General features: G+C 44.2%; 1 protein-coding gene across 1 annotated transcript in view; it reads left to right on the top strand.

Annotated features, from left to right (window-relative positions):
• The first annotated feature begins 10588 nt into the window (after nucleotides 1–10588).
• Nucleotides 10589–24196, top strand: part of LOC118966654 (scavenger receptor cysteine-rich type 1 protein M130-like) — a 36165-nt gene continuing 22557 nt past the window's right edge. The window contains exon 1 of the mRNA XM_036989388.1: nucleotides 10589–10810. Coding sequence (XP_036845283.1) covers nucleotides 10603–10810 — 208 coding nt within the window. The 5' untranslated portion in view covers nucleotides 10589–10602. The remainder of the gene's footprint in view (nucleotides 10811–24196) is intronic.

Raw genomic sequence — 24196 nt, 5'->3', positions numbered from 1 at the left:
GAACTTGCAGGTGCCTTGGTGGAAGAGTGGGGTAACATCCCACAGCAATTACTGGTAAATCTGGTGCAGTCCATGAGGAAATGCACTGCAGTACTTAATGCAGCTGGTGGCCACACCTGATACTGCCTGTTCCTTTTGATTTTGACCCCCTCCCCCCTTTGTTCAGGGACACATATTACATTTCTGTTAGTCACATGTCTGTGGAACTTGTTCAGTTTATGTCTCAGTTGTTGAATCTTGTTATGTTCATACAAATATTTACACATGTTAAGTTTGCTGAAAATAAAGGCAGTTGACAGTGAGAGGACATTTCTTTTTTTGCTGAGTTTAGTTCTTACTGACAGACTGGGTTGGTAGAAGGAGACAGGGGAGGAGAGAGAGAGAGACTGGGTTGGTAGAAGGAGACAGGGGAGGAGGGAGAGAGAGATGAGAGAGAGAGAGAGATAGGACTTATTGACAGACTGGGTTGGTAGAAGGAGACAGGGGAGGAGGGAGAGAGATGAGAGAGATATAGGACTTATTGACAGACTGAGTTGGTAGAAGGAGACAGGGGAGGAGGGAGAGAGAGACTGGGTTGGTAGAAGGAGACAGGGGAGGAGGGAGAGAGAGACTGGGTTGGTAGAAGGAGACAGGGGAGGAGGGAGAGAGAGACTGACATTTAAATCTACAATGTATTTTTACCACTGACTTCTCACCAGTGATGTCATCATAACAGTAACCTGTTCCTCTCTTGGCCCAGCCTGACCCTGACATATAGCATCAGGCCTGTTGAGTTGACTTGGGTAACAGACCTCTAGCTTCTACACCACATCCCCCCTTCTCCTGCTCTAACATGAGACCTCATCAGTACTCATTTTGGGTGCTGGTACTGTTTATATTTAGGTGCTGAAACATTAAGCCAATATTCTATAAGAGGTGAACTCAAGCAGTAAAAAGTTAGAGGTGATATTATAGGACACACTATGTGTAACGTTGCTGCTCTGTCAGCAGTTTCCTGTGGAGTTTTTTTAACATATCAGTTTGCTGTCGTGTGTTCAACCACTGATCCAAGATAAGTTGCTAAGAAGTTAATCTCACATCATTGAAGTTAGGACGTAATGAGAGAGAAGTCATATAGCCTAGCAGTATTTTCCACTCTTCAGTCCACTCTTTTTGACAGCAGACTGTGGAGCCCCAGTTAGAGACAGATATGATACCTGCAGTGGTACTGATGACCCTGTTGTGGAGCAGAGGTAGGATGCTGTTATACTGATATACACTTGTGACAGTTACTGAGATATGTTTTGATATTATAAGATATATTATAATTTGCAGGGTTAGTAAAATAACATGCAACTGGAAGCAGACAGTAAAAATGTGTCTCAAAGCAGGACAATGATGTGATCACCTGTAAATGTACTTTACTGTAGTCTAACTGTCCATCTGGGGACAGGCACTAATGTCAGTTAAGTTGTGATGGTGTCCTGCATCTGACTGTTGTATTTTCAGTGTGTCAATGATTGATTGTATCTGTCTCTATGTAAATGAATGAGAGCATATATTATGTATTATATATTATATTGGTGTTATGTTAGAGTAGGAGAAGGGAGGGTGTAGATGATAGAGGTCTATGAGCTAAGTCAAGATCAACAGGTCCAACACTATACGTCACGAAGAGAGAGAGAATGAGAGAGAGAGAGAGACATGAGAAGAGAGGAGGGGTGGGGAGAGATTTGAGGAGGAGGAGAGAGAGAGGGTAGGGAGAGAGGAGGGTTGGGGAGAGAGAAAGGGAGGGGAGAGAGAGGGTAGGGAGAGAGGAGGTTTGGGGAGAGAGAAGGGGAGGGGAGAGAGAACGGGAGGGGTGATGGGAAAGGAGGGCGTAGAGCAAGATAGGTGAGAGAGGAGGGTAGGGGAGAGAGAAGGGGAGGGGAGAGAGAAAGGGAGGGGTGATGGGAAAGGAGGGCATAGAGCAAGATAGGTGAGAGAGGAGGGTAGGTGAGAGAGATTTGAGAAGTAGAAAAGAGGGAAGGGTAGAGTAGAGATGATGGGAGGGAGGGGATAGAGAGATTTGCGGAGGAGAGAAGAGGGTAGGTGAGAGAGGAGGGTAGGGGAGAGAGAAGGGTGGAGGAGAGAAGAGGGTAGGGGAGAGAGGAGGGTAGGGGAGAGAGGAGGGCAGGGGAGAGAGGAGGGCAGGGGAGAGAGGAGGGTAGTTGAGAGAGGAGGGTGGAGGAGAGATGGGGAATGTGTTTACACATGGGTGTTGTTGCACCATACCACTGTCATCCCCATCATATCATGAAAGGTCATGTTGATGTTCATTTAACCTCTGTCTCTCTCTTCCTCTGACTCCTCCCTTTCTCTCTATCTCTCTGTCTCTCTCTCCCTTTCTCCTCTGTCTCTCTCTTTCTCCTCAGATCTCCAGGCTCAAAGCATCAGTCCACCAGGTAGGTAGAGTATAAATCTACAGTGATTATATCAGTTCAATATTAGTAAACTTTATTATACCACATGAAGAAAGTCATGTGTCCATACAAACCATTCTAAACCCCAATAACAAGTAGTGTTTTATGGAACTACTAATACTTGACATATTATATATTATATTGGTCTGATGTTAGAGTAGGAGAAGGGGGGTGTAGATGATAGAGGTCTGTTACCAAGGCAACAGGTCTGATGTTAGAGTAGGAGAAGAGAAGGGGGGTGTAGATGATAGAGGTCTGTTACCAAGGCAACAGGCCTGATGTTAGAGTAGGAGAAGGGGGGTGTAGATGATAGAGGTATGTTACCAAGGCAACAGGTCTGATGCTATCTGTCAGGAAGAGAGAGAGAGGAACAGAGAGAGAGAGTGAGAAGGCGTGGAGAGAAAGTGAGATGTCAACAGAGATAGGGCTGACAGACTAACATGCTGCCAACTGAATATCTTGTCTTTACTGACTTCTCACCAGTGATGTCATCATAACCAGCAACCTTTTCCACTCTTGGTCCGGCTCAGCTTGACCCCTGACCTCTGAAATTAATGATTTAAAAAATGATTTTTTTTTTTTTTAATTAGATTTAATCTCATCTGCAAAGAGAGTTATACATTTGCATTGAAGGGGAATGTACACTACATGACCAAGAGTATGTGGACACCTGCTCATCTAACATCTCATTCCAAAATCATGGGCATTAATATGGAGTTGGTCCCCCTTTGGTTCTATAACAGCCTCCACTCTTCTGGGAAGGCTTTCCACTAGATGATGGAACATTGCTGCGGGGACTTGCTTCCATTCAGCCACAACAGCATTAGTGAGGTTGGGCGATTAGGCCTGGCTCAGTCAACATTTCAATTCATCCCTAAAGGTATTCAATGGGGTTTAGGTCAGGGCTCTGTGAAGGCCAGTAAAGTTCTTCCACATCGATCTCAACAAACTATTTCTGTATGGACCTCGCTTTGTGTACAGGGGCGTTGTCATGCTGAAACAGGAAAGGGCCTTCCCCAAACTGTTGCCACAAAGTTGGAAACACAGAATTGTCTAGAATGTCATTGTATGCTGTAGCGTTTAGATTTCCCTTCAATGAAACTAAGGGGCCTAACACGATCCATTAAAAACAACCCCAGACCATTATTCCTCCTCCACCAAACTTTACAGTTGGCACTATGCTTTGGGGCAGGTAGCGTTCTCCTGGCATCTGCCAAACCCAGGTTTGTGGTACGGACTGCCAGATGGTGAAACGTTATTCAACACTCCAGAGAAAGTGTTTCCACTCCAGCAGACGCTTGGCATTGCACATGGTGATCTTAGGCTTGTGTGCTGCTGCTCTGCTGTAGAAACCCATTTCATGAAGCTCCAGACGAACAGTTCTTGTGCTGAAGTTTCTTCCAGAGGAAGTTTGGAATTCAGAAGTGAGTGTTGCAACCGAGGACAGATGATTTTTACACGCGACAAACTTCAGCACTCGTGGTCCCGTTCTGTGAGTTTGTGTGAGCTACCACTTCGAGGCTAAGCCACTGCTGCTCCTAGACGTTTCCATGTCACAATAACAGCACTTACAGTTGACCGGGGCAGCTAAAGCAGGGTGGAAACTAGACCAACAGACTTGTTGGAAAGGTAGATTACTATGATGGTGACGTGTTGATTGTCACTGAGTTCTTCAGAAAGGCCATTCTACTGCCATTGTTTGTCTATGGAGATTGCATGGCGGTGTGCTCGATTTTATTCACAGGTCATGAAGGGGTGTGCCTGAAATAGCCACATCCACTCATTTGAAGGGGTGTCCACATACTTTTGTACATACTGTAAGGTGTAGCTGGGTCGGCCCGTCCTCCACCACCCCAACCCAACACATCCCACTCAGCTTTAGGGTTTTAGTGAAACATTCACTATTGGTTCCAGGTGTGTTAGGTCAAGGACAGAGTGACAACACACAGGACAGCAGACCCCCAGGACTGAACAACCCAACAGCTGTTGAAAACAGGAAGTGGTCATGTTTTTTAGACAGAATCCTTTTGTCCTACAGTTGTCCATATAAGGTATCCTGACCTCATGAACGTTGACCAGTAAATCACATCTAGTGATACATAACGAGACATTTCTGCCGTCCATTGTGACATTGTTGAAAGATAACCAACCCTCAAATTCATTAGAATGCATTTCTCAGCCTCTATAAATGCTTGGTTACACAGTTTCTTCTGATAACTGTCTCCGGTATCAACATTTCCAAGCCAACAAATACAGGGAGAAAAGAGAATCTGTAGAGATGCTGAGATAAAAGAGCATCCTCTTTACCAGAATTCAGACAGAATTCACAAGACCACAACATACACAGATATGTCCCCTTTTGTGGATGGGGGGGGGGGGGGGGGTCTTTAATCAACCACAAGGCTGGGAGAGAGAGATAGTTCTTACTCACTGACAAACTGAGGAGGAGACAGGGGAGGAGGGAGAGAGAGAGAGATAGGAGAGAGAGATAGTTCTTACTCACTGACAGACTGAGGAGGAGACAGGGGAGAAGGGAGGGAGAGATAGTTCTTACTAACAGACTGGGTTGGTAGAAGGAGACAGGGGAGGAGAGAGAGAGACAAACATTTAAATCAAATGAATATCTTTTTGTTAGTGACTTCTCACCAGTGATGTCATCATAACCAGTAACCTGTTCCTCTCTTGTCCCAGCCTGAACCTGACATATAGCATCAGGCCTGTTGAGTTGACTTGGGTAAAAGACCTCTAGCTTCTACACCACATCCCCCCTTCTCCTGCTCTAACATGAGACCTCACCAGCACTCATTTTTGGTGCTGGTACTGTTTATATTTAGGTGCTGGAACATTAAGCCAATATTCTATAAGAGGTGAACTCAAGCAGTAGAAAGTTAGAGGTGATATTATAGGACACTATGTGAAATGTTGCTGCTCTGTCAGCAGTTTCCTGTGGAGTTTTTTTAACATATCAGTTTGCTGTAGTGTGTTCAACCCCTGATCCAAGATAAGTTGCTAAGAAGTTCATCTCACATCATTGAAGTTAGGACATAATGAGAGAGAAGTCATATAGCCTAGCAGTATTTTCCACACATCAGTCCTCTCTTCATGACAGTAACCCCAGTTAGAGACAGATATGATACCTGCAGTGGTACTGATGACCCTGTTGTGGAGCACAGGTAGGATTTTGTTATGTTGATATAGAACGAGAGGGAGGAGAGAGGAAGGGTGGGGAGAGCAGAGGACGGGAGGGGACAGAGGAGGGTAGGGGAGAGAGGAGGTAGAGGAGGGAGGAGGGTAAGGGAGAGAAAAGGAGAGGGGAGAGAGAGAATTGTGGAGGAGAGATAAAAAGAGAGAAGGGGGGGAGAGAGAAGGGGAGGGGAGAGAGAGAATTGTCGAGGAGAGAGAAAGAGAGAGAAGGGGAGGGAAGAGAGAGGGGAGGGAAGAGAGAAATTGTAAGGGAAGGGCTCCACTAGGGCCCTCTCAGCCAGCCGGCTCCACTAGGGCCCTCTCAGCCAGGCTGCTCCACTAGGGCCCTCTCAGCAAGCATGCTCCACTAGGGCCCTCTCAGCCAGCCGGCTCCACTAGGGCCCTCTCAGCCAGCCTGCTCCATTAGGGCCCTCTCAGCCAGCCGGCACCACTAGGGCCCTCTCAGTCAGCTGGCTCCACTAGGGCCCTCTCAGTCAGCTGGCTCCACTAGGGCCCTCTCAGTCAGCTGGCTCCACAGGGCCCTCTCAGTCAGCTGGCTCCTCTAGGGCCCTCTCAGCCACCTGGCTCCACTAGGGACCTCTCAGCCAGCTGGTGTGTGTAGGAGAGCGTGAGCTGTGTGTACAAAAAGTAGAAGTGCAAATGTCAAGGGAAATGAACTAAAGTGATAAATCTAGTCCTAGGTTTTATTTACTGTGGTGTTTGTTCTCCACTGATTACCCTGTTCTCATCACAACAGGTCACACATTCTGCTGACATGATTACACACTGTGGTATTTCACCTAACAGATACAGGAGCTTGTCAATATTATATTTGTTTTCAAATTATTTTGGGTGCCTTGTAATATGAGAGAAATATATGTCTCCTATATCGACGTACATTTGGCAGGAGGTTAGGAAGTGCAGCTCAGTTTCCACCTCATTTTGTGAGTAGTGGGCACAGAGCCTGTCTTCTCTCTGCCTATGATGACCTCTCTCAATAGCAAGGCCATGCTCACATTGTCTCTACATTGTCCATTTTTTTCTCTATTTTCTATCAATCACAGTGGTCAGATAGTCTGCCACCGTGTCCTGTCTGTTATGAATGTACATCAGATGGCAACAAGATCCTATTGTACAGCGATTTCCTTAGGTAACATGAATACAAAGCCAGCGGGAGGTGGTGGGAAAAGGATGGGAGGCCAAAAGTCCATGTAACCAATAGAGAGTCAGAGTCCCAAGTGTGGGAACAAACATAGTTTGTAAAGAAAGTTTGTAGTCAACAAAGTCTGCAGGAGTCATGAGGCAAATAGCAAAATAGCAAAATGAGCAATAAAAAAATGCAGTCTATAACGATCAAGTTCAGAGTCAAATCAAATCAAATGTTAATGGTCACATGCGCCGAATACAACAGTTTCCTTACAGTGAAATGTTTACTTACGAGCCCCTAACCGAGAGGGCAGTTAAACAAATACAGAGAAGAATAAGATATAAAAGTAACAAGTAATTAAAGAGCAGCAGTGAAAAATAACAGTATTTACAGGGGGTGTCGGTACAGAGTCAGTGTGAGGGGGTGTCGGTACAGAGTCAGTGTGTGGGGGCACCGGTACAGAGTCAGTGTGTGGGGGTGTCGGTACAGAGTCAGTGTGTGGGGGTGTCGGTACAGAGTCAGTGCGTGGGGGTGTCGGTACAGAGTCAGTGTGTGGGGGTGTCGGTACAGAGTCAGTGTGAGGGGGCACCGGTTAGAGTCAGTGTGAGGGGGCACCGGTTAGAGTCAGTGTGAGGGGGCACCGGTTAGTTGAGGTAGTATGAACATTGAGGTAAAGTTAAGTGACTATCTAGAAGAAAAAGAACGCACACCTATTTAGGCGAGGTGCTGGCTAGAGGTGCTGGCTAGAGGTGCTGGCTAGAGGTGCTGGCTAGAGGTGCTGGCTAGCGGTGCTGGCTAGAGGTGCTGGCTAGCGGTGCTGGCTAGAGGTGCTGGCTAGAGGTGCTGGCTAGAGGTGCTGGCTAGAGGTGCTGGCTAGAGGTGCTGGCTAGTGGAGTAGAAAACCCTGATGAAGACAGCTTGGCTATTGGTAATTAAATATTTGCATCTGAGCTCCTAGAGTGTGCAGCTCTCTTTTATTTTCAAGTTAAGTGACTATGCATAGATGACAAAAGAGAGTGGCAGTGGTTTTGAGAGGGGAGGGGGGGAGGCAATATGAATAGTCTGGGTAACCATTTGACTAGATGTTCAGGAGTCTTATGGCTTGGGGATAGAAGCTGTTTAGAAGCATCTTGGACCTAGACTTGGCGCTCTGGTACCGCTTGCCGTGCGGTAGAAGAGAGAACACTATGACTAGGGTGACTGGTGTCTTTCACAATTTTCAGGGCCTTGCTCTGACACCGCCTGTTATAGAGGTCCTGGATGGCAGCAAGCTTGACCTCAGTGATGTACTGGGCCATTCACACTACCCTCTGTAGTGCCTTGCGGTCGGAGGCTGAGCAGTTGCCGTACCAGGCAGTGATGCTACCAGTCAGGATGCTCTCAATGGTGCAGCTGTAGAACCTTTTGAGGATCTGAGGACCCATGCCAAATCTTTTCAGTCTCCTGAGGGGGAATAGGTTTTGTCGTGCCCGCTTCACGACTGACATGGTGTGCTTGGAGCTCGTTGTCGGTGATCAGGCCTACCACTGTTTTGTCATCAAATTTAACCTCCTATGGAAGAGACGGGCTAAGATCCCGTTGACGGGATCGATTTGACAACAGTCAAACAACAGAAATATCATAATTAAAATTCCTCAAACATACATAAACTTGTTGTTAATCCCGCCACATTGTCCGATTTCAAAAAGACTTTACGACGAAAGCAGATTATGTTAGGTCAGCACCTCGTCACAGAAAAACAGCCATTTTTCCAGCCAAAGAGGAGTCACAAAAAAGCAAAAATACAGATTAAATGTATCACTAACCTTTGATGATCTTCATCAGATGACACTCATAGGACATCATGTTACACAATACATGTATGTTTTGTTTGAGGAAGTTCATATTTATATCCAAAAATCACGTTATGTTCAGTAATGTTTTGCTTCTAAAACATCTGGTGATTTTGCAGAGATCCACATCAATTTACAGAAATACTCATAATAAACATTGATAAAATATACAAATGTTATGCGTGGAATTATAGATCCACTTCTCCTTAATGCAACCGCTGTGTCAGATTTCAAAAACACTTTACGGAAAAGCACACCATGCAATAATACAAGTACGGCGCACAGACACAAAAACAAGCCATACAGACACCCGCCATGTTGTGGAGTCAACAGAAGTCAGAAATAGCATTATAAATATTCACTTACCTTTGATGATCTTCATCAGAATGCAATGTTTTTAACATAAATCTTCAATAATGTTCCAACCGGAGAATTCCTTTGTCTTTAGAATTGCAATGGAACGCAGGTCGCTATCACGTGAGCGAGTGTGATCAGCTCATGCCACTCTGGCAGAGCCCTTACTCAAACAGCTCTCATCCCCCCTCCTTCACAGTAGAAGCCTCAAACAAGGTTCTAAAGACTGTTGACATCTAGTGGAAGCCTTAGGAATTGCAATATGACCCCATAGACACTGTATATTCGATAGGCAATGATGTTGGAACATTGCTGCATGGACTTGCTTCCATTCAGCCACAAGAGCATTAATGAGCTTAGGTACAGATGTTGGGCAATTTGGCCTGGATTGCAGTCTGCATTTCAAATCACCACAAAGGTATTCGATGGGGTTTAGGTTAGCCTCTGTGCATGCCAGTCAAGTTCCTCCACACCGATCTCAACAAGCCATTTCTGTATGGACCTTGCTTTTTGCACAGGGGAATTGTCATGCTGAAACAGGAAAGGGCCTTCCCCAAACTGTTGCCACAAAGTTGGAAGCACAGAATCATCTAGAATGCGATTAGATTTCCCTTCACTGGAACTAAGGGGCCTAACCCGAACAATGAAAACATCCCCAGACCATTATTCCTCCTCCACCAAACTTTACAGTTGGCACTACGCATTAGGACAGGTAGTGTTCTCATGTTATCTGAGTTTTACACCACTCCAGCCAACGCTTGGCATTGACCATGGTGATCTTAGGCTTGTGTGTGGCTGCTCCGTCATGGAAAATTCATCCTGAAGCTCCCAACGAACAGTTATTCTGCTGACGTTGCTTCTAGAGGTAGTTTGGAACTCTGCAGTTAGTGTTGCAACCGAGGACAGACGATTTTTACGCTCTACCAATTCACAGTTGAGCAGCTGTTGCTCCTAGAAGTTTCCACTTCACAATAACAGGTGGCATCCTATGATGGTGCCATGTTGGTGCCATGTTGAAAGTCACTGAGCTTTTCAGTAAGGCCATTCTACAGCCAATGTTTGTCTATTGAGATTGTATTACTGTGTGGAAGGGGTGGGTAAGGGGTGTGGCTGAAATATAATCCACTAATTTGAAGGGGTGTCCACATACTTTTGTATATATAGTGTATGTACACATGGGTGTTGTTGCACCATGAAAGGTCATGTTGATGTTAATTTAACCTCTGCCTCTCTCTTCCTCTGTCTCTCTCTTTCTCCTCTGTCTCTCTCTTTCTCCTCAGATCTCCAGGCTCAAAGCGTCAGTCCACCAGGTAGGTAGAGTATAAATCTACAGTGATTATAGCAGTTCAATATTAGTCAACTTTATTATCCCACATGGAGAAATTCATGTGTCCATACAAACCATTCTAAACCCCAATAACAAGTAGTGTTTTATGGAACTACTAATACTTGTCAACCAAAAAGCATCACTGCTGTTAGAATAACAGAATCACTGTCATCATCTGTCCTCACCACTGTGTTTTCCTCTCTGCTGTTTACAGCTGAATACTCAGTCAGACTGGTGAATGGAACCACTTCTTGTTCTGGGACAGTGGAAGTCTTCAATGAAGGAGAGTGGTTGGGTCTTTGTACTAGTTGGTGGAGCATGATGATAGAGGTCAGGTTTGTGTGTAGAGAGCTGGACTGTGGGAATCCTGTAGCTGAATCTGGAATACCTCTGCTTGAAGATGGAAGACGAAGAGTTATACTAGGTGGTTGCTATGGAAATGAGTCTTCTGTTAGACAGTGTGACATTGTAAGAGGAGGACCTGGTGGCTGTAATGGTAGAACTTATCATCATGTGACCTGTTCAGGTAAGAGACTGGTCATACTGAGAGATTAATTTTGTACATTATACAATATTACCATGTATCATCTTTATGTGTTTTTATTTCATTTAAATAGAGGGAGAGATGTCAGATGTATTTAAACATTATATTTGTGTTTGTCATATTGGTTTATGGGAGATGTTCATGGGCAGATCATTGTAGTTCAGATGGTACTGAAGTGAAGCTGCCTGATGGATGTCCAGCTGTTTATTTTCTATAAAGTGAAGTGAACTTATTCCTGTCTCCTGCCTGCATTATTCCCAACCCGATCCTGAGTGACTAAGAACCCATTTCTACCTCTTACAGTATCAAACATAGCAAACTACAATCTTTTATCCAACATATTTGTGTTTAGTCCTTGACAGTGTCATCAACAAAACTGATTGAATGTTCAACCAACTCTTTTTCTCCAGAGTCTGTGCGGCTTGTGGATGGAGCTAGTCTCTGCTCTGGGAGAGTGGAGGTGAAGTCCAATCAGTCCTGGGCCTCAGTGTGTGAAGCTGACTTTGACCGGCAGGATGCAGAGGTAGTCTGTGGGGAGCTTGGCTGTGGGGCTCCTGCAGCTCTACAGGGGGGGCTCTATGGAGAAGGTGAGGGTCAGACCTGGGATAAAGAGTTCCAGTGTAAAGGTAATGAGTCCCTTCTCCTGGACTGTGACACCTCAGACAGAAAAAACAACACCTGCCTACCTGGTAATGCTGTTGGACTCACCTGCTCAGGTAAGAAACAGTTTGTCACTCAATCAACATTGTTTCTCACCTGGATTGAAGAAATGAGCGACAATATAGGTGTGTTTTAGTGAGAAAATAGTAAGATTACTGTCTCTCTCTGTTCTTTTCTCAGAGCCTGATGATGTGAGGCTGGTGGGAGGAGGCAGTCGCTGTGCTGGTGGAGTGGAGTGGTACGACCAGGGAGAGTGGAGGACTGTGGGAGCTGAAGACTGGGATGTAGCTGCAGTTGTGTGTAGACAGCTGGGCTGTGGGTCCACTGTTTCAGTACTACCTGGAGACACCACTAGAGCGTTTAGACTTTCCTGTTATGGGTCTGAGTCTTCACTGAGGGAGTGTTCCAGAAGTTATGATCTCTCTCCTGGACTCACAGTGATCTGCTCAGGTAAAAACAAGATACACTATATGGCCAGAAGTATGTGGACATTAGTGGATTCGGCTATTTCAGCCACACCTGTTCCTGACAGGTGTATAAAATTGACCACCTTGCCACGCAATTTCCATAGACAAACATTGGCAGTAAAATGTCCTTTCTGAAGGTCTCTGTGAATTTCAACGTGGCACATCTAGGAGCAACAACGGCTCAGCCGTGAAGTGGTAGACAACACAAGCTCACAGAAAGGACCTCCGAGTGTTGAACCACGTAGAGCGTAAAAATAATCCTCTGTTGTAAAACTCACTGCTGAGTTCCACATACTTTTGTCCATGTATTATATCTCCTTCCTGGACTCACAGTGATCTGCTCAGGAAACATCAACATATTATAATTATATTCAACTGATTTCCTTCATTCATACAACTTCCTCTGCAACTCTCATGATGACTGTTTAACTTGTCAGTCTGCTTTACTAAATAGATCCCTCAGTCAAGTAGGAATCAAATACACCTTAAATATCCCAGAATGCATTTGCATTTGAGTGTTATCTCAGTGAATGTCTCTACTCACTACCACTGTCACAAAGAGAATGAGGGAGGAGGAGAGGAAGAGAGAGAGATGTGAGAGATCAAATATATTTTTATCACTGAGTTCTCACCAGTGATGTCATCATAACCAGCAACCTGGCAGGATGCAGAGGTAGTCTGTGGGGAGCTTGGCTGTGGGGCTCCTGCAGCTCTACAGGGGGGGCTCTATGGAGAAGGTGAGGGTCAGACCTGGGATAAAGAGTTCCAGTGTAAAGGTAATGAGTCCCTTCTCCTGGACTGTGACACCTCAGACAGAAAAAACAACACCTGCCTACCTGGTAATGCTGTTGGACTCACCTGCTCAGGTAAGAAACAGTTTGTCACTCAATCAACATTGTTTCTCACCTGGATTGAAGAAATGAGCGACAATATAGGTGTGTTTTAGTGAGAAAATAGTAAGATTACTGTCTCTGTCTTTTCTTTTCTCAGAGCCTGATGATGTGAGGTTGGTGGGAGGAGGCAGTCGCTGTGCTGGTGGAGTGGAGTGGTACGACCAGGGAGAGTGGAGGATTGTGGGAGCTGATGACTGGAACCAGGATAATTTAGCTGCAGTAGTGTGTAGACAGCTGGGTTGTGGCTCCACAGTTTCAGTATTACCTGGAAACATCACTAGAGCGAATGGAGCTTCCTGTTCTGGGTCTGAGCCTTCACTGAGGGATTGTTATAGGATGTATGATCTACTTCCTGGACTCACAGTGATCTGCTCAGGTAATAACAATAGATTATAATTATATTCAACTGATTTCCTTCATTCATACAACTTCCTCTGCACCTCTCATGATGACTGTTTAACTTGTCAGTCTGCTTTACTAAATAGATCACTCAGTCAAGTAGGAATCAAATACAACTTAAATATCCCAGAATGCTTTTGTATTTGAGTGTTATCTCAGTGAATGTCTCTACTCACTACCACTGTCACATGTCATGTTGTTGTCATATCTAAATGAGGAAAGTAGTTGAGGAGCTACGTTTTCTTTTTCTCTCCTCTTGTTCCAGATGTCCTGCTTCAGCCTGATATCAACATATGTTGTCTCAGTGACTGTAGGCCCACTACTCATGTTGCCCTGTGAGGGAGGGTGGCTGGCACTGTTACATGCTGATGTTATTGTCATATCTATAGGAAATTAGTTGAAGAGGTTTTTCTTGTTCTCTTTTATTGTTACAGATCTCCTGGTCCAGCCTGATATCTCCCTGACTGACTCAATGGGAGGGGTCTCCAGGGGCCACCAGGGGCCTGAGATGTTCAGGGGCTACAACTTCACCATCACCTGCTCCACTCAGCCACAGTACCCAGGAGGCTCCTTCCTCCACACGTTCACCGGCTCCAACAGAACCCAGACCCAGCCAGCTGTCAATCACTCTGCTGCCTTCCTCTTCCCTGCTGCAGATGACTCCCACCAAGGGAACTACAGCTGTGTTTATGACAATTATGTTTTCTCTCATAACTTCTCCTCTGAGAGTGAGCTCCTCTCCCTCACCATCACAGGTAACTGAACATGAACCAGACTTATAACTTTGTCATTGACAGATTTCCCACAGATCTATGTGATGATGATCAGTCCCCTCATCAAAGGTGTTTCTGTTTGCAGCCTCTCCTCTGCCAGCCTTCATCATCAGACACGTTGTAGTGCTGCTGATCCTACTGACATCCATCACCACCTCCTACCTGTACTACAAGGTAAAGACATTTACTCCGAAGTTACAAGTCATTTAAACTAGAGGGAGAGGGTGAGGGGGAGAGAATGGAGATACTAGAGAGTAAGTGTCTGACTGTTGGTGCTGTGTCTCCCTAGCCCACCAGGAGGCAGAAGAGAGTGAACAGGGTGAGCAGCATGGATCTTTATGTCAATGCCATGGAGATGGTCTCTCTGAGCTCCAGAGCTGAAGCTGGACCGGGAGAGGAGAGAGCAGCCCAGGGGACGAAGTAGGAGTAGAATGAAGCTGACCCTACATGCTGATCATAGGTCAGTTTTGTGTTTTAAATCGATGGTCAGCAGTGGACTGGTGTTTAAAATGTGGTGACAAACCTGAAGTGGTTCTAATTTTAATAACAAGTTCAGAATTAGTTTCTCTTTCTAGAACCTTGGAAGAAATCTAAAAGGAGTGACTGCAACCACCATTATTCATTTAGTCTGGTTTTTACCACCAGAGAAACATGGGGTTCTGGGTAACATGAGGTTTTGGGTAACATGGGGTTTTGGTAACATGGGGTTCTGGGTAACATGGGGTTTGGGTAACATGGGGTTTTGGGTAACATGGGGTTTTGGGTAACATGGGGTTTTGGGTAACATGGGGTTTGGTAACATGGGGTTTTGGGTAACATGGGGTTTTGGGTAACATGGGGTTTTGGGTAATATGGGGTTTGGGTAATATGGGGTTTGGGGTAACATGGGGTTTTGGTAACATGGGGTTTGGGTAACATGGGGTTTGGGGTAACATGGGATATTGGGTAACATGGGGTTTTGGTAACATGGGGTTTTGGGTAACATGGGGTTTTGGTAACATGGGATTTTGGGTAACATGGGGTTTTGGTAACATGGGGTTTTGGGTAACATGGGGTTTTGGGTAACATGGGGTTCTGGTAACATGGGGTTTGGTTAACATGGGGTTTGGGGTAACGTGGGGTTTTGGGTAACACGGGGTTTTGGTAACACGGGGTTTTGGTAACACGGGGTTTTGGTAACATGGGGTTTTGGTAACATGGGGTTTGGGTAACATGGGGTTTTGGTAACATGGGGTTTGGGTAACATGGGGTTTTGGGTAATATGGGGTTTTGGGTAACATGGGATTTTGTGTAACATGGGGTTTTGGGTAACATGGGGTTTTGTGTAACATGGGGTTTTGGGTAACATGGGGTTTTGGGTAATATGGGGTTTGGGGTAACATGGGGTTGTGGGTAACATGGGGTTTTGGTAACATGGGGTTTTGGGTAACATGGGGTTTTGGGTAACATGGGGTTTGGGTAACATGGGGTTTGGGTAACATGGGGTTTGGGTAACATGGGGTTTTGGTAACATGGGTTTTGGTAACATGGGGTTTTGGGTAACATGGGGTTTGGGTAACATGGGGTTTGGGTAACATGGGGTTTGGTAACATGGGGTTTGGGTAACATGGGGTTTGGGGTAACATGGGGTTTGGAGTAACATTGGGTTTTGTAACATGGAGTTTTGGGTAACATGGGGTTTTGGGTAACATGGGGTTTTGGGTAACATGGGGGTTTGTTAACATGGAGTTTTGGTAACATGGGGTTTGTTTTTTGTTCCAGTATTATTATGGTCATCATAATTTTGGTTTGTTGTTGTTTACTTCATAATGTTGTTAGTAGTACATAGATAATGTTATTGATTATAAACGTTATGATATTGATTATTGATTATAAAGTAGATTATTGTTTTGATGTTGCTCTCTAAACTGCCATGTAATCAACTGAATGCTTTTAATAAATTTACAGGCTGTCAGTCTTGTGTGATTTAATTATTAGACAGACTACAACATACAGTATGAATTAAATGAGATCAGTAAGTGTGATTCCCCTCTTGGACAGACTACAACATACAGTATGAATTAACTGGTCATACATTTGGCAGGAGGTTAGGAAGTGCATCTCAGTTTCCACCTCATGTTGTGGGTAGTGGGCACATAGCCTGTCTTCTCTGGAGAGCCAGGTACTGACCTGTATATAGTCCTGCTGTTGTTATTTTACTGCTGCTCTTTAATTACTTTCTACACTTTAATTACTTGTTACAGGCCAACCCAAGTGGTACTGTTCAGTAGGATAATAGTAGACCAACCCAAGCTGTACTGTTCAGTAGGATAATAGTAGACCAACCCAAGCTGTTCTGTTCAGTAGGATAATAGTAGACCAACCCAAGTGGTACTGTTCAGTAGGATAATAGTAGACCAACCCAAGCTGTACTGTTCAGTAGGATAATAGTAGACCAACCCAAGTGGTACTGTTCAGTAGGATAATAGTAGACCAACCCAAGCTGTACTGTTCAGTAGGATAATAGTAGACCAACCCAAGCTGTACTGTTCAGTAGGATAATAGTAGACCAACCCAAGCTGTACTGGTCAGTAGGATAATAGTAGACCAACCCAAGCTGTACTGTTCAGTAGGATAATAGTAGACCAACCCAAGCTGTACTGTTCAGTAGGATAATAGTAGACCAACCCAAGCTGTACTGGTCAGTAGGATAATAGTAGACCAACCCAAGCTGTACTGGTCAGTAGGATAATAGTAGACCAACCCAAGCTGTACTGTTCAGTAGGATAATAGTAGACCAACCCAAGCTGCACTGTTCAGTGGGATAATAGTAGACCAACCCAAGCTGTACTGTTCAGTGGGATAATAGTAGACCAACCCAAGCTGTACTGTTCAGTAGGATAATAGTAGACCAACCCAAGCTGTACTGTTCAGTAGGATAATAGTAGACCAACCCAAGCTGTACTGTTAAGTAGGATAATAGTAGACCAACCCAAGCTGTACTGTTCAGTAGGATAATAGTAGACCAACCCAAGCTGTACTGTTCAGTAGGATAATAGTAGACCAACCCAAGCTGTACTGTTAAGTAGGATAATAGTAGACCAACCCAAGCTGTACTGTTCAGTAGGATAATAGTAGACCAACCCAAGCTGGTAGTATTATTATTATTGAAACAGAGAAATTTACGAAGAAACAGGTTTCAGAATTTATTCAGTGTTCATAATAGTACAGACACCTGGCACTATTGTTGGATTAGCAGTGTTTCTATAGTACAGACACCTAGCACTATTGTTGTATTAACAGTGTTTATATAGTACAGACACCTAGCACTATTGTTGTATGAGCAGTGTTTATATAGTACAGACACCTGGCACTATTGTTGGATTAGCATTGTTTCTATAGTACAGACACCTAGCACTATTGTTGGATTAGCAGTGTTTCTGTAGTACAGACACCTAGCACTATTGTTGGATTAGCAGTGTTTATATAGTACAGACACCTAGCACTATTGTTGGATTAGCAGTGTTTCTGTAGTACAGACACCTAGCACTATTGTTGGATTATCAGTGTTTATATAGTACAGACACCTAGCACTATTGTTGGATTAGCAGTGTTTCTATAGTACAGACACCTACACTATTGTTGGATTAGCAGTGTTTATATAGTAGACACCTACACTATTGTTGGATTAGCAGTGTTTATATAGTACAGACACCTAGCACTATTGTTGGATTAGCAGTGTTTCTATAGTACAGACACCTAGCACTATTGTAACACAATATATCTGTTAGATAGGAACAACAGTAGTGATACATGGTTAGGTAGGACACAAGATATCTGTTAGATAGGAACAACAGTAGTGATACATGGTTAGGTAGGACACAAGATATCTGTTAGATAGGAACAACAGTAGTGATACATGGTTAGGTAGGACACAAGATATATGTTAGATAGGAACAACAGTAGTGATACATGGTTAGGTAGGACACAAGATATCTGTTAGATAGGAACAACAGTAACGTTATTGATACAAACCCTCAATGTGAAGTGATATTAATCCATAAATACAGAGCACAAGTACAACCCTTTTATATAAACCTTTTACGGTAGTAAGAAAATAAACATTAACTTAATATTTCAACAAGTCACCTGCTAGTAAATCACCTGCTGGTAATAACTAGCGTGACATTGTAGTGCAGAGACCAACAGTGCTCGTTAGCTCGTCATTAACACGGCTAGCTAAGACAGCAACAACTTGGTTAACTGGCTGAAATAGGTCTTCAATTCATGAACGGCTAAATACATATCTACAGAGCCACATTCGCTATTGACTTTAGGATATATGAACCAGTTTTCCAAAACCACTATGGTGTTATACAGTTTGAAACAGTTTTTATGTACAGAGGAAGAGGACTCGAACCTGCTCTCAGAATATCTGTCAGACTGAGGAGCGGGCAGACCAACTTCCCAAATAGGGGAGACGCACTCAAAACACACTAGTTGTTCTTTCAAAGAAAATTATACAAAAATGGTAAGTCCGAAGACATCTCGTATTATCAACCTTACTACAATGGCAGCAAATATTTTAATGAATTCAGTAATACATAATGAAAGGAAACGTAATTTATATCACCCCTTTTTCTGAGGTGAATGGTTTCACCCACTACTCTCCCGGAACTGAGGCTTTGACATCAACAGTTTCACTTTGTTCCACCTTTGGTGAGCAAAACAGCTAATAACGTAGCTAAATACTGACATTATCCTCAATCGAGATATCTGTTCATATCTAAATACATGGCTCTGCTTTGGTCTATTCCATTGATATTGTCAAACTGAACATTACATTGTGTAGCTCCCTTCAGTAACCACGAGCACAACCGTTCCTTGATTTTAACTGGCGGCTTTATTCTGTAGTTTTAGTCAGAATTATCACCTTCCGTGAGAACTATAAAGTAAATGAAAAATACAGTTAAGCACACTCTTACAACCTTATCTTACGAGTGACTTATTAGCTTGGTATAACTCTGAAGTGCTTACATACATAACAGTTTAACCGGCGTTATAACGGGTTCAAATTAAACACATGAATAAAGGAGAAAATACCTCTTGAAAAAATACGGCTGCTTATTACAGAAGGGAGGAAATCAAACTTCACACTTATTATTCCTGGCATGAATTCACACTTCATCCTAACATACACTCTTCAACCTTTATGAACTACACCCGATGACATGAAAACTTAGCTGACGCAGCGCAGGATTGCCTTCCCTCCAAAAGTGTGTTGCTACAATAAGGATCCCCGTTACAACAATTACAATTAGCTACGTAGTTCCGCTTGTATTATCATTTCCCCCGCACAGCGGACACGTAAACAATTCAAACAAAAGACAACGACATAACCTGTAAGTCTAACTGTCAGTTACACATTGAACATGTGAGTCATTTAGCAGACGCTCTTATCCAGAGAGACTTACAGTAGTGACTGGATACATTTTCATACGTTGCATTGGCAGGACAATTCCAATAGTAGTTGGGAGGAGAGCAGAAACAGCCTAACACCTCCACTGATACTGTGTAACCTGTCTGCAGTCAACCAGCCATCCAGACTGAAGTGAAGGCCTTGTTACAGAATGAAAACACCTTCTCTTTCGTCGGCATGGCAACCTGTAAACATGTCAGTGGCGTCACAATGTTGCACAACAGCAGCAGAACATTGGATGGAGGGTCATTGTATCATTACACAGTGTCCCTGTCTATTCTACTGTATTGGTACATGTGGTATTACAATACATTAGAAGATCTGTAGACGGCAGCATTGAAACAATTTACAACACATCGTCAACTAGCAACCTACTCTGTTTCAGTGCTGTTTAAATATCCCACTTATTTTATTCTGCTGTTAGAGGCCATCAGTAGAGACAGTCAGGAAATTAGTCTTTGTAGCAAGTTTTTTACTGTCAAACCATGGGAAGTGTGTCTATATAGGCAAGTACATATACAATTAGGATTTTACTTTAAGGTCAAATGTACTGTAACTGTCTAGTTGTGAAGAGAATCTAAATATAGTGTTTATTGACCTCTCCATTCTAGCACCATACATTCTGTTATTTGCTGAACTCCTCTCCATTCTAGCACCATACGTTCTGTTGTTTATTGTCCTCCTCCCCATTCTAGCATTCTAGGGCCATTCCCCCCAGAAATGTCCGGGAACTTGCAGGTGCCTTGGTGGAAGAGTGGGGTAACATCCCACAGCAATAACTGGTAAATCTGGTGCAGTCCATGAGGAAATGCACTGCAGTACTTAATGCAGCTGGTGGCCACACCTGATACTGCCTGTTCCTTTTGATTTTGACCCCCTCCCCCCTTTGTTCAGGGACACATATTACATTTCTGTTAGTCACATGTCTGTGGAACTTGTTCAGTTTATGTCTCAGTTGTTGAATCTTGTTATGTTCATACAAATATTTATACATGTTAAGTTTGCTGAAAATAAACGCAGTTGACAGTGAGAGGACGTTTCTTTTTTTGCTGAGTTTAGTTCTTAATGACAGACTGAGTTGGTAGAAGGAGACAGGGGAGGAGAGAGAGATGAGAGAGAGAGAGAGAGAGAGGACTTATTGACAGACTGAGTTGGTAGAAGGAGACAGGGGAGGAGGGAGAGAGAGATGAGAGAGAGAGATAGGACTTATTGACAGACTGGGTTGGTAGAAGGAGACAGGGGCGGAGGGAGAGATAGACTGACATTTAAATCAGCTGAATATATTCATCACTGACTTCTCACCAGTGATGTCATCATAGCCAGTAACCTTTTCCTCTCTTGGCCCAGCCCAGCCTGACCCTGACATACAGCATCAGGCCTGTTGAGTTGACTTGGGTAACAGACCTCTAGCTTCTACACCACATCCCCCCTTCTCCTGCTCTAACATGAGACCTCATCAGTACTCATTTTGGGTGCTGGTACTGTTTATATTTAGGTGCTGGAACATTAAGCCAATATTCTATAAGAGGTGAACTCAAGCAGTAGAAAGTTAGAGGTGATATTATAGGACACACTATGTGTAACTTTGCTGCTCTGTCAGCAGTTTCCTGTGGAATTTTTCAAATGTCAGTCTCTCCTGTAGGTAGGTGTGTTTAACTGATCTTATCTGCTTAAAGGTTTGTCACATCATATAAGTAAGGAAGAGATGAGCTAGAAGTCATATAGCCTAGCAATATTTCTCAGGAGGGGGAGGGAGGGAGAGAGAGAGAGAGCGAGAGAGAGAGAGGGAGAGAGAGAGAGAGAGAGAGAGAGAGAGAGAGAGAGAGAGAGGACTTACTGACAGACTGGGTTGAGAGAAGGAGACAAGGGAGGAGGAAGAGAGATGAGAGAAACTCAGCAAAAAAAGAAATGTCCCTTTTTCAGGACCCTGTCTTTCAAAGATAATTCGTAAATGTCACGCCCTGGTCTTAGTATTTTGTGTTTTTCTTTATTATTTTGGTCAGGCCAGGGTGTGACATGGGTTATTTATGTGGTGTGTTTTGTCTTGGGGTTTTTGTAGGTTATGGGATTGTGGTATAGTAGAGTTGTCTAGGTAAGTCTATGGTTGCCTAGAGTGGTTCTCAATCAGAGGCAGGTGTTTATCGTTGTCTCTGATTGGGAACCATATTTAGGCAGCCATATTCTTTGTGTGTTTCGTGGGTGATTGTTCCTGTCTCTGTGTTTGTTTGCACCCAGATAGGGCTGTTTCGGTTTTTCATGTTACGTTTAGTGGTTTTTGTATTGTTCGTCATTATCTTTATTAAAGATGTCTGAAGATAACCACGCTGCATTTTGGTCCTCCTCTCCTTCGACGGAAGAAAACCGTAACAGTAAAAATCCAAATAACTACACAGATCTTCATTGTAAAGGGTTTAACACTGTTTTTCATGCTTGTTCAGTGAACCATAAACAATTAATGAACATGCATCTGTGTAACGGTCGTTAAGACACTAACAGCTTACAGATGGTAGGCAATTAAGGTCACTGTTATGAAAACTTAGGACACTAAAGAGGCCTTTCTACTGACTCTGAAAAACACCAAAAGAAAGATGCCCAGGGTCCCTGCTCATCTTCCTGAACATGCCTTAGACATGCTGCAAGGAGGCATGACAACTGCAGAGGTGGCCAGGGCAATATATTGTAATGTCCGTACTGTGAGACGCCTAAGACAGCTCTACAGGGAGACAGGATGGACAGCTGATGATCCTCGCAGTGGCAGACCATGTGTAACAACATCTGCACAGGATTGGTACATCCAAACATCACACCTACGGGACAGGTACAAGATGGCAACAGCAAATGCCCGATATACACCAAGAACGCACAATCCCTCCATCAGTGCTCAGACTGTCCGCAATAGGCTGAGAGAGGCTGGACTGAGGGCTTGTAGGCCTGTTGTAACGCAGGTCCTCACCAGACATCACTGGCAACAACGTCACCTATGGGCACAAACCAACCGACGCTTTTTACCAGACAGGACTGGCAAAAGTGCTCTTCACTGATGAGTCGCCGTTTTGTCTCACTAGGGGTGAGGAAGGAATGAGCGTTTACACCGAGGCCTGTACTCTGGAGCGGGATCGATTTGCAGGTGGAGGATCCGTCATGGTCTGGGGCGGTGTGTCACAACATCATCGGACTGAGCTTGTTGTCATTGCAGGTTGTCTCAATGCTGTGCGTTACAGGGAAGACATCCTCCTCCCTCATGTGGTACCCTTCCTGCAGGCTCATCCTGACGTGACCCTCCAGCATGACAATGGCACCAGCCACACTGCTCGTTCTGTGCGTGATTTCCTGCAAGTCAGGAATATCAGTGTTCTGCCATGGCCAACGAAGAGCCCGGATCTCAATCCCATTGAGCACGTCTGGGACCTGTTGGATCGGAGGGTGAGGGCTAGGCCACGTCTGGGACCTGTTGGATAGGAGGGTGAGTGCTAGGTCATGTCTGGGAACTGAAATGTCTGGGAACTTGCAGGTGCCTTGGTGGAAGAGTGGGGTAACATCTCACAGCAAGAACTAGCAAATATGGTGCAGTCCATGAGGAGGAGATGCACTGCAGTACTTAATGCAGCTGGTGGCCACACCAGATACTGACTGTTACTTTTGATTTTGACCCCCTTCCCCCTTTGTTCGGGGACACATTATTCTATTTCTGTTAGTCACATGTCTGTGGAACTTGTTCAGTTTATGTCTCATTTGTTGAATCTTGCTATGTTCATACAAATATTTACGCATGTTAAGCTTGCTGAAAATTAACGCAGTTGACAGTGAGAGGACATTTCTTTTTTTGCTGAGTTCAGTTCTTACTGACAGACTAGGTTGGTAGAAGGAGCCAGAGGAGGAGGGAGAGAGAGATGAGAGAGATGAGAGAGATAGGACTTATTGACAGACTGAGTTGGTAGAAGGAGACAGGGGAGGAGGGAGAGAGAGATGAGAGAGAGAGATAAGACTGAGTTGGTAGAAGGAGACAGGGGAGGAGGGAGAGAAAGACTGACATTTAAATCAGCTGAATATATTTGTGTCACTGACTTCTCACCAGTGATGTCATCATAACCAGTAACCTTTTCCTCTCTTGGCCCAGCCCAGCCTGACCCTGACATACAGCATCAGGCCTGTTGAGTTGACTTGGGTAACAGACCTCTAGCTTCTACACCACATCCCCCCTTCTCCTGCTCTAACATGAGACCTCATCAGTACTCATTTTGGGTGCTGGTACTGTTTATATTTAGGTGCTGGAACATTAAGCCAATATTCTATAAGAGGTGAACTCAAGCAGTAGAAAGTTAGAGGTGATATTATAGGACACACTATGTGTAACTTTTCTGCTCTGTCAGCAGTTTCCTGTGGAATTTTTCAAATGTCAGTCTTTCCTGTAGGTAGGTGTGTTTAACTGATCTTATCTGCTTAAAGGTTTGTCACATCATATAAGTAAGGAAGAGATGAGCTAGAAGTCATGTAGCCTAGCAATATTTCTCAGGAGGGGGAGGGGGAGAGAGAGAGAGAGAGAGGGAGAGAGAGAGAGAGAGGACTTACTGACAGACTGGGTTGAGAGAAGGAGACAAGGGAGGAGGAAGAGAGATGAGAGAAACTCAGCAAAAAAAGAAATGTCCCTTTTTCAGGACCCTGTCTTTCAAAGATAATTCGTAAATGTCACGCCCTGGTCTTAGTATTTTGTGTTTTTC

This window comes from Oncorhynchus mykiss, chromosome 10 (assembly GCF_013265735.2).
Source record: "Oncorhynchus mykiss isolate Arlee chromosome 10, USDA_OmykA_1.1, whole genome shotgun sequence".
Taxonomy (NCBI): Eukaryota; Metazoa; Chordata; class Actinopteri; order Salmoniformes; family Salmonidae; genus Oncorhynchus; species Oncorhynchus mykiss.
Note: the sequence above shows the minus strand (reverse complement) of the source record. Positions and strands in the feature narration are given on the sequence as shown.